The sequence below is a fragment of the Pseudopodoces humilis genome, chromosome 8 (genome assembly GCF_049639895.1).
Source record: "Pseudopodoces humilis isolate 2021_Gansu_Grassland_sample_001 chromosome 8, ASM4963989v1, whole genome shotgun sequence".
In the NCBI taxonomy this organism is placed as follows: domain Eukaryota; kingdom Metazoa; phylum Chordata; class Aves; order Passeriformes; family Paridae; genus Pseudopodoces; species Pseudopodoces humilis.
The window spans coordinates 29,929,711-29,942,476 of NC_142207.1; the positions used below are offsets into that span (position 1 = coordinate 29,929,711).

Sequence of the window (12,766 nt, forward strand, 5' to 3'; positions counted from 1 at the left end):
AAATCACCATGTATTTTATGTTAATGGTTAAAAACTGTTCTTTTCTGATTGTTAAGGAATTTTATCTTTCTTGCATTTGAAGTCTTCTCAGTATATACAAGTACTTTGAGTACCTCAAACACTCAATAACATGTAATTGAGTTTTCTGATTTCCATACGAAAAGAAATATTAATTACAATGCAGCATGTGATATTTGCTATGGAAAACAGCCCTAAATGTAAACATTTAAAAGCTGTTTAATTTGGGTTTGTTGGGGGCTCTTTTATGTAGGTACTGCTGAATATTTCTACAAAAGTAACATAGCTTATAAAAAAGAACCTTTGTAGTAAAATAAACTTCTACCACACAAAGTAAGATGAATAATACAATGAACGGCGTGTTTCACAAAATTTAGTGCATGAGGATGCATACAATGTTACAGCTAAATTAAATCCACGCATTAAAAATTATCCAGAGATGTTCTTGAATTCAACTTACGTTTTCTATTAGGTCACAAATTATAGCATTGTTGAAATATTCAATATGAGTCCATTCAATCCCCTATAAGAAAATATAAATACATGTGTGAACAGGAAGACAATGAAGGGAGCTTTTCCTCTAGGCAATTAAAATAGTATTCCAGTTAACCATGGTACTACTTTCAAATTTAATCCTTCATGCTTACCAACAATTCATTTATTAAGGAAAAAAAAAAGGCAATGATCTACTACTAACATTATCTGCACAAAATGAGTGTCGTTGAGCGGCTGCCAGAGTCGCTCTCCATTCCTTTCCCCCACCCATGTCAGCTTCCCATGCACTCCCTGGCTCCAGGCCAGGCTCCTCCCGTGCTGCCCACGCTTCCCACTGGCCAGAAGGAAATCAGCCCATGTCACTGCAAGCTCCTGAGATCAAAATTTCTAACTTCTTTGTTGTTGGGGTTTTTTTTTGTTTTCTTTTTTTTAATGGGAGGAAGAAAGAGGGCTAAATTTAGATAAGACCATTTGAAAAATCCAGAGTATGACTGTTGTTCAGATGTTCTTAATATCTCAATTTTTTTTCGAACATCAGCGATAAAATTTCCAGCATGAGATGCCAATGCATCACGAGGTAGCACTGGTAGGGCAAAGGACTGAAAGAAGGAAAATATTAATTTCATTCTTAATTCGCACTCTGTGGTACTTCTTACAGTTTACTTTTCTCAGAGCATTTGAAATATCATTCAAGAACCAAATTGCAGTAATGATGGTTCACCACTGAATGCAAAATTAAAAAGAGATGCTGAAATTTCATGTTATACTCATGATCATAAGCCAGAAACTTTATGTAATTTTTAAAAATGTTTATATGGCAAAGTGGTATCATCCAGTTTGAGCACAGACAGTGTGTGCCAGTTTTTACAGCTGGCAGCTGCTATTTTGTCTGAGCTCTGTGTATCATGTGGAGCACTGCTAAAACCTATTAAAACTTTAGCTTGATGTTCACTCGCAGAATAACATCAAAAACCAGAGGCTGGTCTCCACAGGACATCTTAAATTTATCCATGAAGCTCACAGGGCTCCCTTCAATACAAACCTGAAAGAACACTAGAACCAAAACTTAATTTGCAGTTTCTTTTGTGTGCTATTACCTTTGCCACCCAGTTCCCTCTGAGGAAGGACTGGCTGTGGCTGTTCTTGGGGTGCATCCCAGACAACAGGCTGCAGGGTAATGGCACTAACACCAGAAAGTGACATTAGTGCTCCAATAAACCAATTAGCCCTTGCTCAGAACGCCCAGTCATTGTTGCCAATGAATGAATCAGAGCTGGGTCTTGTTTTCTGGAGAACTCATAATGTGAAACAAATGCCAAACCAACATTTTTTGCTTGATGTAACTACCACACAAACATGCTCCATGTCAGTCCTGTGGTCAAAAAGTGCCTCTGTTGCCTGAAAAATGGTTCCAGCCTGCATGTCTGTGTATCTTTACAGGGACAGTGGGAGGAGGATAAGGAAAGATCCAGTCAAGTATTACCTCTCGGATGTATTCCTCCTGCTCTTCTTTGAGGGTAAGTTCAATGAAGATCTGCTGCAACTTCTCATTACAGTAGTTGATAATGAATTGTTCAAAGCTGTTGTCCTGTCAGATGAAACATGTTTGAGTTTGCTTTGTGTAAACAGCCTGGAACCCAGCTGGAGTGAGTTACTGCAGCAGCTGCAGGTCAACAAGCTGCTGCATTAACTACTCCTTCCAGTTTTGTGATGTGATGGCTGGAGTAATATTTGATTGAGATCACAATTAGTTTAGAAATTTTAGACCAAATCCTTCCCTGAGGCTTTGTCCATTGGGAAGGGCAAAAACCTCTGTAGGTTTTATTCATGATGCCTCCACACTGATTCCTTTTAACAAGTCATAAGGACACCTGTGGTGTCAGGGAATAAACAAATAAAGTTTTGCCTGCACTAATCTGTCCCCATATGTAAAATGTAGTCTCCTGCAGGGTCTGATAAACAAAACCATGACAGTAGCATTAGCTCTTTTCCACTCAGCAGCCAATAAAGCATCCTATTTCCCTACAGAACAAGGCTCAAGCTGCTGTTCCAGTTGCAGCTGAGCCTGGGTTAAGAGATTATTGGCTCCAGAGGTCAATCCACCTCCTCCCTGCCAACAAACTGGCCCTTGAAATGATGGGAAACAAAAGAGCTTCATTGACTAAAATTCCGCTAACAGGCTAATTCATCTAAAACTGGGTTAGGGAGCAAGCAGATGTGTGACCCTTTGCAGAAGGGACCAGGGAGTGGAGCAGACCCCAGCAGGAGGGGTGGGCACAGGAAGGAGGCTTGTTGACTGCCCCATCACAGCCTGTGATGTGACACTGCCTTTTTTAAACTACCAAATAATCTGCTGTACAATACCTGTGAAGCTTAAATTATGCTGATAGAATTTTTATCACTGAAGGGCAATCATTTGAATATTTGAATTAAGGATCTGGCTGCTAAATGAGATTAAGAACACACAAGCAGATTAGAAAATATTGAGGTAGCACAGATTACTTTTATCATTTTAGTTTTAAATGAAGCAAAATCATAGCTGATCACCAAAATTCCTCAGCCACAAATTCTGCCCCTCTCACCAACTGCAATTATCACTCAGAGATTGCAAAACTTGCATAGCTCTAGATGAGAGTTAAAATTTGGCATGCAGCAAAATCAGCACTGCAAACAAGTCATACTTACTGCATTCTGTTGAAAAAGAAATTACATAAACTGAAGTCAGTACTTATTCTACTTCTATAACAACAAAGAATATATCTATTAGCATTTATTTAGCATACCAAGTAGATCAATCTCTGTATCACTGAAAATGCAAAGTACTACATAAATGTTATGTATCACATCTTGCTCACATATGTAGGTGAGTCTATCTTTAGGTACTGTCTAAATATTATAAAATAAACCAAGAGGTTGAGACACATCAGAGCCTAACACAGAACAGCGTTCTTGCATTGCCCTGTCTCTAAATCACCAGGTAATTTTTCCTCTAAAAGCCATTTTTATAACCTTGGGCATACAAATGTCTGCAAAAGAAGAAGAGAATGTGGAAGGGAATAGAGAATACTGGTGGAAGAATGAGTGTAAGTTTACTTGACACATCCAGATAAGGCCATCACTTCAGATATATTGAGTGTGAAGGAAAAGGACCCCAACTGTCACATCACCCAGACAAAGAGAAAGGGTAAAACACACTCTGCACCCTCCTGCCAGGCATGTGCCACCCACCTCTGAGAGACTGCTTCTCCAAAAGACCAGGTTATTCTGATTAAAAGGGCTGCAGGACTATTTACTCACAAATTATACAGGCTTGGTCATCAAGAGAGGATGGAAACTGAACAGAAAATCCAGCTAAACCATCTAACTGAAAGGTCATTAACAATACATTAAAGTAATTGCTAGATGTTTTCCTGATTTGCTGTGTATCTGTGATATTTATGGCCTGCCAAAAAAAAAAAAAGGCAAACCAAAATCCATAGAGTTCACAAATCGCTCACTTTGAGCTCTGAAATTCTATTTGACATTGCCAAGCCACTGAAAATTGCTATTCCAGGAAAAAAGTTATTGAAGAGCAGCAGCAATGTTGTTCTTTATGAATAACACAGAGCAAAAGGCTAAGACAGTTAATTATGGCAAAGAAAATGAGGGAAAACGTATGAAATTACTGAACTTCTCAAAACACTTAACTCTGAGCAGACCAGAAGATATTTGGTAAATTAAATACACTTCAGAAAAGTGTAAAAAACCCTGTATGAAACAAAACAGAGTGTTTAGCTCTAAGAAATTCTAAGGAAGGCAACAGAGGTTGTGCATTTATCCTCATTCATAATAATTAATATCTCTGATTTTTAATTATGTGAGGGCTCCACAAAGCATATACATTCACGAATGAGAATAACCTATATCAGTGATAGCACATCACTAAACCCACTCAGGAGACAGGGGCTGGAGGAACCCAGACTCCTCATGTTGACCACTTGTATGAAGTGACACAAAGGGGCAGCCAGACCCAAAAGTTGAGGAAGAGCTACCAAATATTCTTAGGAAATTTTAAGGTGGGAAAAGAATAAAAATTAAGACCGTATCTTCTCAAGGTGTCAGCTTCTCTTCCAGGCTGTAATTCTGCTACTTTTAATGTCGAGGGAATCACTTCAATCCCTGCATTTTAATAGCAGCTTTCTAACTATGCCTTTGAAACAACTGTGGAATACAAAATAAAACCTTCAGGGAATGTAAAAGTACACAGTCTCTCAAATGAAATAAAGGTGCTGGGAAAACAGAATGTCACCTGAGATAGGCTTAAAGTCATGTTGAATTTATAGATACAGCTCAACCAACCACCCTCAGCTTATCCTCTGAATCTTTTATCAGACACTAAATTTAGAGGAGTAGAAAAATTCACTGACAAAAATCAAAGCCTACTTCACCATGGTTCTCACTTCACAAATAACAGTGTCTTGCTCATCAGCTTCATTCTTTATCAACCTTCATGGTTGGTATTTCATGAATAACAAGTTTGGAACTCTAAAAAAATTATTCTCCATGCAAAAATAAAGTGATCATATATACTAGCTATAAAGTTCTATCTGTGAGCCACAGCTATTACATACAGCTGCTTGAAAGTCCTAAAGAAAATATTCTTTTGTCCTTAATATTTTACCTAACTACCTAACTTCAAAGATTCCTGGAATCCATGGAATCATCTGAAAAAAACATACATGGTTTGTTGCTGACTTTATACATTTTTATACCACTAAAATACCAATGTGAAACAGACAAAAATATTTCTCTAGAAAAAAAAAAAAAAAGAGAAGCTAAAAATCTCTTACTGGTTTCAGGCAGAAATATCTCCATTAGATTTATGAACACAAAATATCTAAAACAGGGCCTTTGCCTCTCAACATTAGATACTTTCTAACCTTCTCTCCCCACACAGAATTCAAATTCACTTTTTAAGTGCCCAGCTTCCAACAATTTCCAAAGATAAGGCAACTAAGATACCTGCTTAAAACTGAAAACTGGGTACCTTACCACTAGGCAGGAATAAATTCTTAACTTCCACCTGCCTAATAAAGTCTAACTTGAAGTGTTCTATTTTTTGTGTCTTCTCCACTGTTTTCCCCAAATTAAGTAGATGATGTTGATCCAAACCTAGAGACTCAGGTTTATCACACCTTCACAGGTGTTTCTCAATGTCTCCTCTTCCTTCTTAATCTTTCACCATACCATTCTTGTTCAGAGGCAAAGAAATCTTGTTCAGATTCAAAAATCTCCACATTGCTCAAGTCTGCACCACACTGACAAAAAGGTGTCCAGCAACACTTTTTCAAATGCATTATGTGAAGGCAGTACAGCTAAAGTAATACATGAGATATATTTAATGGAAAAGCATCTTTTAAAAGAAAACACTAAACATTTCAAGCCATGAGACTGTTGAAGTACAGAGGACTGATGTCATTAAAATGAACTTTTACCTCAGTGTGAGAGGGGAAAAAGACATACAGAGACTGGTACTTCTGCTCTATCACAAATAGCCCCAGAAAGTCCGGTTTTTAAAATAGCAACACAGTTTCAGGCATCAGAAGTCTCTGACTGCCTCCTAACATAAGCAGGCGACCCCAAGTAGCTCCATCAAGCCCCTAGAGAAAATGCCAGATGGCAAAAGTAATGATGATAAAAGACCAACATACTCACTTCACTGAGATGAATGGTGGAATGAAGAGTGAAACCAACCAGCAAATTCAATTTATATGCTACTGTGGTGTCTGGGGATAGGGGGTTTTATGTATGACCACACAAGCATACGAGTTTATGAGATGAAACTAAGGAATATAAATGCTAGGAAGTTAAAATCAGCAAAATGGGAAAATTGCATTTAAAGAAAATGAAAAAATATACTATTTTAATCTCAGAAAGCAATGACCCACTTATATTTGGCATATAATGACTTATAATGACTCACTTATAATTTTTCAAAATTTTTTGCAAATTCAGTAAAGGCACGTTATCAATATTTATCCCTTTCGTTTCTGTTTACATATACAAACATTTAAGCAATCAAGCATATTTCCTGTAAACTAGACTGCTCTGGGCTTTTGTGTAAATATCTCTATAGGCAAAGAACCAGAGAGGCACATCTTCTAATTATAAATATTCCAGTATATGCAAACCAAGCCACGTTTCAGTGTACCTCATGGAAGGTGCGGGGATTGTCCATTTTTCATATTTGTGTAGCTCAACCAACTTCAGCCCTCTTTGTGTGCCAGGTAGAGAACCAGGAGCTCTGAAATCCAGCTTGCTCCCAGCTGTGCTGTCCAGGCACACAGCTCTGAACCAAATTTGGACTTAAAAGGGCAAGAAACTACAGTGAATCCAGTGCAGGTGTGATTCATGGGAAAACGCAGGTACTATCACTTCAACAAACTCAACCTGATAAATTCAAGTCCTGGAACAACAGGAATTACAAAAAGGCAAGAAACTCCTGCATAATCAGAACCACTCCTCTGCTGAGACAGAAATAGCTGCTGTAGGGCAAAACATTATTCTCACAACCTGAAGCAGAACATTTGTGTATTTTTTGCTCAGCATTTCAAGTATTTCCTTTGTTGCAAACAGCCAGCCAATGAGATTTACTTCATAAAATTGCATGTTGTGAAATAAGACTCTCTAAATACTTCTGGTATAATAAGATTAATTAAATGGTGGTTAACTTCCTGGGATGCACCTCTGCTTTGAGCATCCCATCACTTAAGGAAATTATTGCTTTATAGTATTTTAAAACCTCCCTGGCACCTAGGAGTCCAACCAAGATGCTGCCAACCAAGGCTTCTGTAAAGCTCCTCTCTCACATAACACTTGCCAGCAGAGGTAATTGATCAATTATAGATTAAAAATTCAGTTCTCCTCTTTCCCACTAGACTGGGGTTTGCCAGAAAACGCAGAGGGCTAGGTACACACATTTTGGCAATGCTGCTTGCCAGCATATGATAAACTTCTGGGCATCCAGCAAAGGGTTGAACAACTTCAAAAAGAAAATCTGTTGCAAGGTTGAGTAGAAAAAGCAGGTGGAAATTATGGTCTGGAGAACAGGGCAACTAACAAAACAGATATCCATGGATGAGTTAAAGCCAAAGTCGAGACATGAAGAATGGGTTCCCAGATTCTTAAAAAAAAAGGAAGGAAAAAAAAATACATCCTGATAAGTCAATTTCCTCCTTGGATATTTTTTTTTTTAATCTGTCATCCTGCTAGCAAATAACTAGATCCTTCTCCTGTAAAATAATCCTTTGGGGTGTTAGAGGAAGACCCTGATCCAGGAGCACTCTTTCAGAGCTCAGTATGCTCTGAAACTGCAATGTCCTTCATGTAATCAACAGGACAGAAAAAGGCAAAGCAACCAGTCAGCAACTGGACCAAGTTGTTGTACAGGTTTAGGGTGAAGTTGGAAATATCTCCCCCATTTTTTCATGCCTTAAACACCTCAGAAAGACATTTTCAATGATTACTTCTTATCTGGTTACCTCTCTCTAAAAACAGACAACACAACTATGAACTTGTTAATATGAAGAAAACATTCTTCATATTTCTAACATATTCCCTCAATAGAGATACTATCATTTTCTTCTTGTCCAGATGACAGCTTACATAGTACGTGCAGCAGGACCAATCTTCTTTCTGTCACCTCAAGGGACTTCTATGCACAAGAAACAAGCTAATTGCTTTAAATAAAAAGAAGTGCTATCAAAATGCATCACAGACTGTTAGAAATGGACCTGGTTTTACTGCTGAGTGGCTTGGCTGGCTTACTGATGACATTTTTATTTACTGGTGGGTTTTACACAGAATGTGGTGGGTTCTGCCATGTCTTTGCACATTCCTGTCTACCTGGAGCAAAAGGAGTTGGCCAGATGCTGTCCCAAAAGACAAGGCAGTCACATCACCTCTGGTCAACCGAATGGAAGCGGTCGCTCTCTGCAACCCTATCACCAGTGCCTCCCAGGTTCCTGTCAGGCTGAAAAACGTGGAACTGCTCCACCAAGGGACTGAGCAGAAAGTACTCACACTCTCAAACGGTCTTCTCAAGGCCTGGCAAATTTCAACAAGCCTTGTTTGGCAGCGTTAACTTCCATAAAACTGCACTCCAAATCATTAACTTCATCGTATGGACCAGCTGCAGAGTGGCGCCTGGATATTCAGAATAAAGCCTTTCAGCCAACTAGCACAGACAGACATTTCTATCTCTGAAGGGCTGGGTGGGATGAAATGCTCACACTCGCTCCAGGACATTCATTTTTACATACCCTACTTCTTGTCTCCACAGGAAATGCCCACAACAGGAAACTCAAGACCCAAAGCAACTGGAGAGAGCCTTCTGCTCATCTCTGCCGAGCGCTGCCAGGCCCCCATCATCTGCCTCCTACAGCCTTCACTTCTTGATCACAAAGCCACCCTTCCGCCCCACCCCCACACTCTGCAGAGATGCAGAAACGGCTTTCTGCCCAAAAATACACAATCAAACATGGAATAAAACAGGAACAGCCCCAAACCAAGCCCAGGAAGCCTGGAACCAAACTGATCCTAAAACTCCCGGTGCCACCAGCCATCATTCCTGCCCCATCTCAAATCACACTGACTACGCACGCAGCCGCTGAAAAATGTGGATAAACATACTTGGAGCAATTAGTGTCAGGCTTCAGGCCACTGCCCAAACTCCAGCAGCACAGTTACACAACCAGCCCAGCCCTCCAGCCTGCATTTTCACGCTAATCCTAGTCCCTAAATCCTTGCCCACAGACAATTCACACAGAGCCACCCAAAATTTCAGCCTTTCGTTTTGCAAACATTCAGTCCCAGCACTTGGCTTACCACAAAAGGCATGGCAGGATTCAAAAATAAACACAGCTTTACAGCACCTATTTTGTGGATTGCATAGCCAAGCTTGCTGCTGACATCTGCCAAACCCACAGAGGCTGAGGATTATTGATAGATTTAAATTCCATAATCTGAATTTTTAGACAGCCAAGTCCTTATATCTACTTTCTTGAATGGCTTTTGTGTTTGTCTGAAAAATGGGGTTTGTGTTTGATAAATATACTAGCAAAACCCAAATCCTAAAGAGTATGTGCCAGCAGAATCAATACTCTAGCTATTGTTTCTCTGCTAATTTCCAAGAAACCTCCAGTTACCCTTATAAATTAACTTCAGTTTAAATTGCAGAAAATTGCAGAAACCAGAGTGAACCGTAAATAAATGATTCTTTCAAAAATGGATGAAAAAAAAATTTCTCATTTAAAGGCTTCAATTTGCATAAAATAGAACAAGACTGCTATTGTCATCAAGAAGGTGAAATGTATGATCTTTCAGAATGGAAAATCTGTATTTCTTTATTCACTCTTCTTACACAAGGAACTGTAGGATGATCCAAAGAATCATCCTGAACAGAAAAAAAGGCCAGAGAAATATTGTGCTCTGCCCATTAGGAAACAAAAACCTCAAAAACACAGGAAAAAAAAATTTAATGTAAAAATCACCCTTCAGTGATTTGCACAATTCCTTGTTGCTTATTCCAATGGTATTGAGCTTCCTGCGTAAATATTTTGCATGTATATAAAACACTCCTGCTACACCTCCTGTGGGTTTTGATACGTTCTGTCTGCAGGGTACAAGGCCATTTCAGGTCAAAGACCATGCACTAACAATAAACTTACTTGATTCCCCAGTAGAAACATGATTCATAGCCTCAGCACATCAAACAGCTTGCACGTTTAAAAGGCTCAGATTTAGAGATGAAGCCTTTCAAGTGCATTTTTGCCAACAAATATTCTTTGTAGGGCTGACACTAGTTCTAACTTTAAGGAAAAGATGTGAAAATCAAAATATGACTAAAGAATTGGGTTCAAGAGGGAACTGCACCTTTTTAGTCATAGATTTTAACTGATTTATAATTAGATGGATATGTTACTGTCATTAGCTACACCTCAGCTAATATTCTTGAATGTTACAAATGTACCACACAGCAAAACACTCTAAATTCCACTGTATTTGTTATGCTATAAATCTTAATATAGTATTAAATTTTCCTTGCCTTATGTGGCTGCATAGCATCAAAATTTTATTTATTGATTAGTTGCTTTAATATTATTAAATTTAAACAATAATTCAATTATTTCTGTGATGCTGAACACCAAGCTGCTTGGCTACTATGCTTACCACAGGTCTTAACTCATGAGAGAGAGTCACACCTTGTATGAATGTACTGATGGATTTGGTCCTCAAGTCACAAGGCAAGACCCTCCCCACCTTTTCCAGGAAAACCAACACTTGGCATTTAAAGGAGTGAACAGTAACTACCCACATTATTTTTAAGTTTTCAAGAAAGCCACGCTGTAATTCAGTATGACAGATAAGTGAAAAGAGCCCTGGGGTTTTTTTTCATTTTTCTCCTGCACTCAGCCACTTACTTATGACCTTCTAAGATGCTGAATGTATAAAAGATGAAAATTATGTGTGAGAAACAGCCTGGTCTCTGGACAAACACAACCCTTCAGCTGGCTCATGTGCTGGTGCAAGCTTCTGTCTCCCACCTCCCTGTGCATGTCTAACCTAACCAAACACAGGGCAGCCAGAATAAACAAGTCCTGCCTGAGGAGGATGCCAGCAGCACCATCCCAGTGCCAGCTTCCTAAAAGCTACTCCAAAGAGAGGCTCTCAACAGATGTGGCACCAAGATGCCCGCTCAGCCACCTGACCTCCTGCACGGTATTTTCATAAATATGCTCTTGTGTTTAATGCAAACAACACAAGGGCTCAGCAAGCCCTTGGGGCAACTCTCAGCCTTCCTTTTCCTCTTCACAGAGCTACTCTGATTTGCACATGGTTGGATGCTTTGCTTCTGCAATGAAACTTACACCACCCTCACATGAACAATTACTCTTTTCTGGATTATTCCCATTTTCAACACAGCTTAAACACCCTCCCCAGATTTCTAAGAAGGATGTAGGGAAGTGGGTCAGGACTGCATGTTTTCTACTGATTTTTTTTTTCTCCTCAGATGAGTTTCTAGTTTAAACGCATACAGATTCCAACCAAGATCTATAAATCTCTTAACAAAAACTGTCAGAACAAGATTTATGAAAATGCTCTACCCCTGGTGCTCTCTAACCCAATTAAAAACTCCTCACGGATTGTTTTGTTTCAAAATACCACCAGTCTAAAAATACTATTGTAAACAAACAGCAGTGACCCACAGATCTTTAGCTAGGAATAGGTACAGAGTATTTATCTAAGTGAATTGAGATGAAATGCAATATAAGTTCTTGTTTAATTTTGACAGGAAAAAAAATGTATAGTTTTTGTTGGGTGGTTGATTTTTTCTTCCCCTCTCAGGATACACAGCTTGTTCAAAGACATCCACAAATGCCTCAGGCCAGAAATGACAGTGCCAGAGTTTCTCCTATGCTCAGAATGTATGTCACAACAAAATATATTTCATTTATCCATCATAAATATTTATTTATCTATGGTGCAAAAGCACAAGTTTGACTTTCATAATTTTTTGTTTCAATTGCCAGACATGTTAAGCCATCTCTCTCTGGCTTACTTTTCTAGTGTGTTTTTTGTTTTGTTCTGCTTTTGTCAGGCATGACACACTTGAGTCAAATTACATATATTCCGATTACAAATTTATTAACAACTCTGTTAAGCTTTAATAACAGTTCTCTCACTAAATGGTTACCATTATAAAGGTCTTACCTCAAAAATTTCAAAGCCATAGATGTCCAGCACCCCCATTACCTTCTTTCTCACTTTTGTTTGTGCCTTAAACAAAATTAAACATTGAATCATTCATCTGCACATTGCATACTTGGGATGCAAGAAAATGAATGTATCTCATAAGTAGACTGTCAAATACTGTAAAACTAAAATATTAAGTATGATTTCCCAAAATACACTTAATGTGAATATATTTATATGCTTAAAGAGCAGAGAGCAATTTGTTGAACTGTGATATGGTTATTTGTGTGTAACAGTGTACAGCCAGGAGAAATGAAATTTGCAAATACAGTTTTACTGTCCACTTTAATTTAAAGGATATCTATTGATTTTTTTTATTATTATTTTTTTTTCCAAGCACAAAACAACAATACCTTAATGCTCTCATTAATCCTGGTAACAAGCCAGGAGAACAGCCGACTGTATAAATTCTTAGCCAGAGCATCACGGGCATAATAGGCCTAAAGAGAAGAAAGAAGAA

General features: G+C 38.6%; 1 protein-coding gene across 5 annotated transcripts in view; it reads right to left on the minus strand.

Annotated features, from left to right (window-relative positions):
- The window catches only part of MYO1B (myosin IB), a 105,330-nt gene that overhangs the window by 25,978 nt on the left and 66,586 nt on the right, over positions 1 to 12,766 (minus strand). For all 5 annotated transcript variants that reach the window (XM_088058780.1, XM_088058778.1, XM_088058777.1 and 2 more), the window contains exons 12-15: positions 12,660 to 12,746; positions 12,265 to 12,330; positions 1,997 to 2,101; positions 479 to 541 (exon numbers count right to left, since the gene is read on the minus strand). In XM_088058780.1, coding sequence (XP_087914906.1) covers positions 479 to 541; positions 1,997 to 2,101; positions 12,265 to 12,330; positions 12,660 to 12,746 — 321 coding nt within the window. The remainder of the gene's footprint in view (positions 1 to 478; positions 542 to 1,996; positions 2,102 to 12,264; positions 12,331 to 12,659; positions 12,747 to 12,766) is intronic.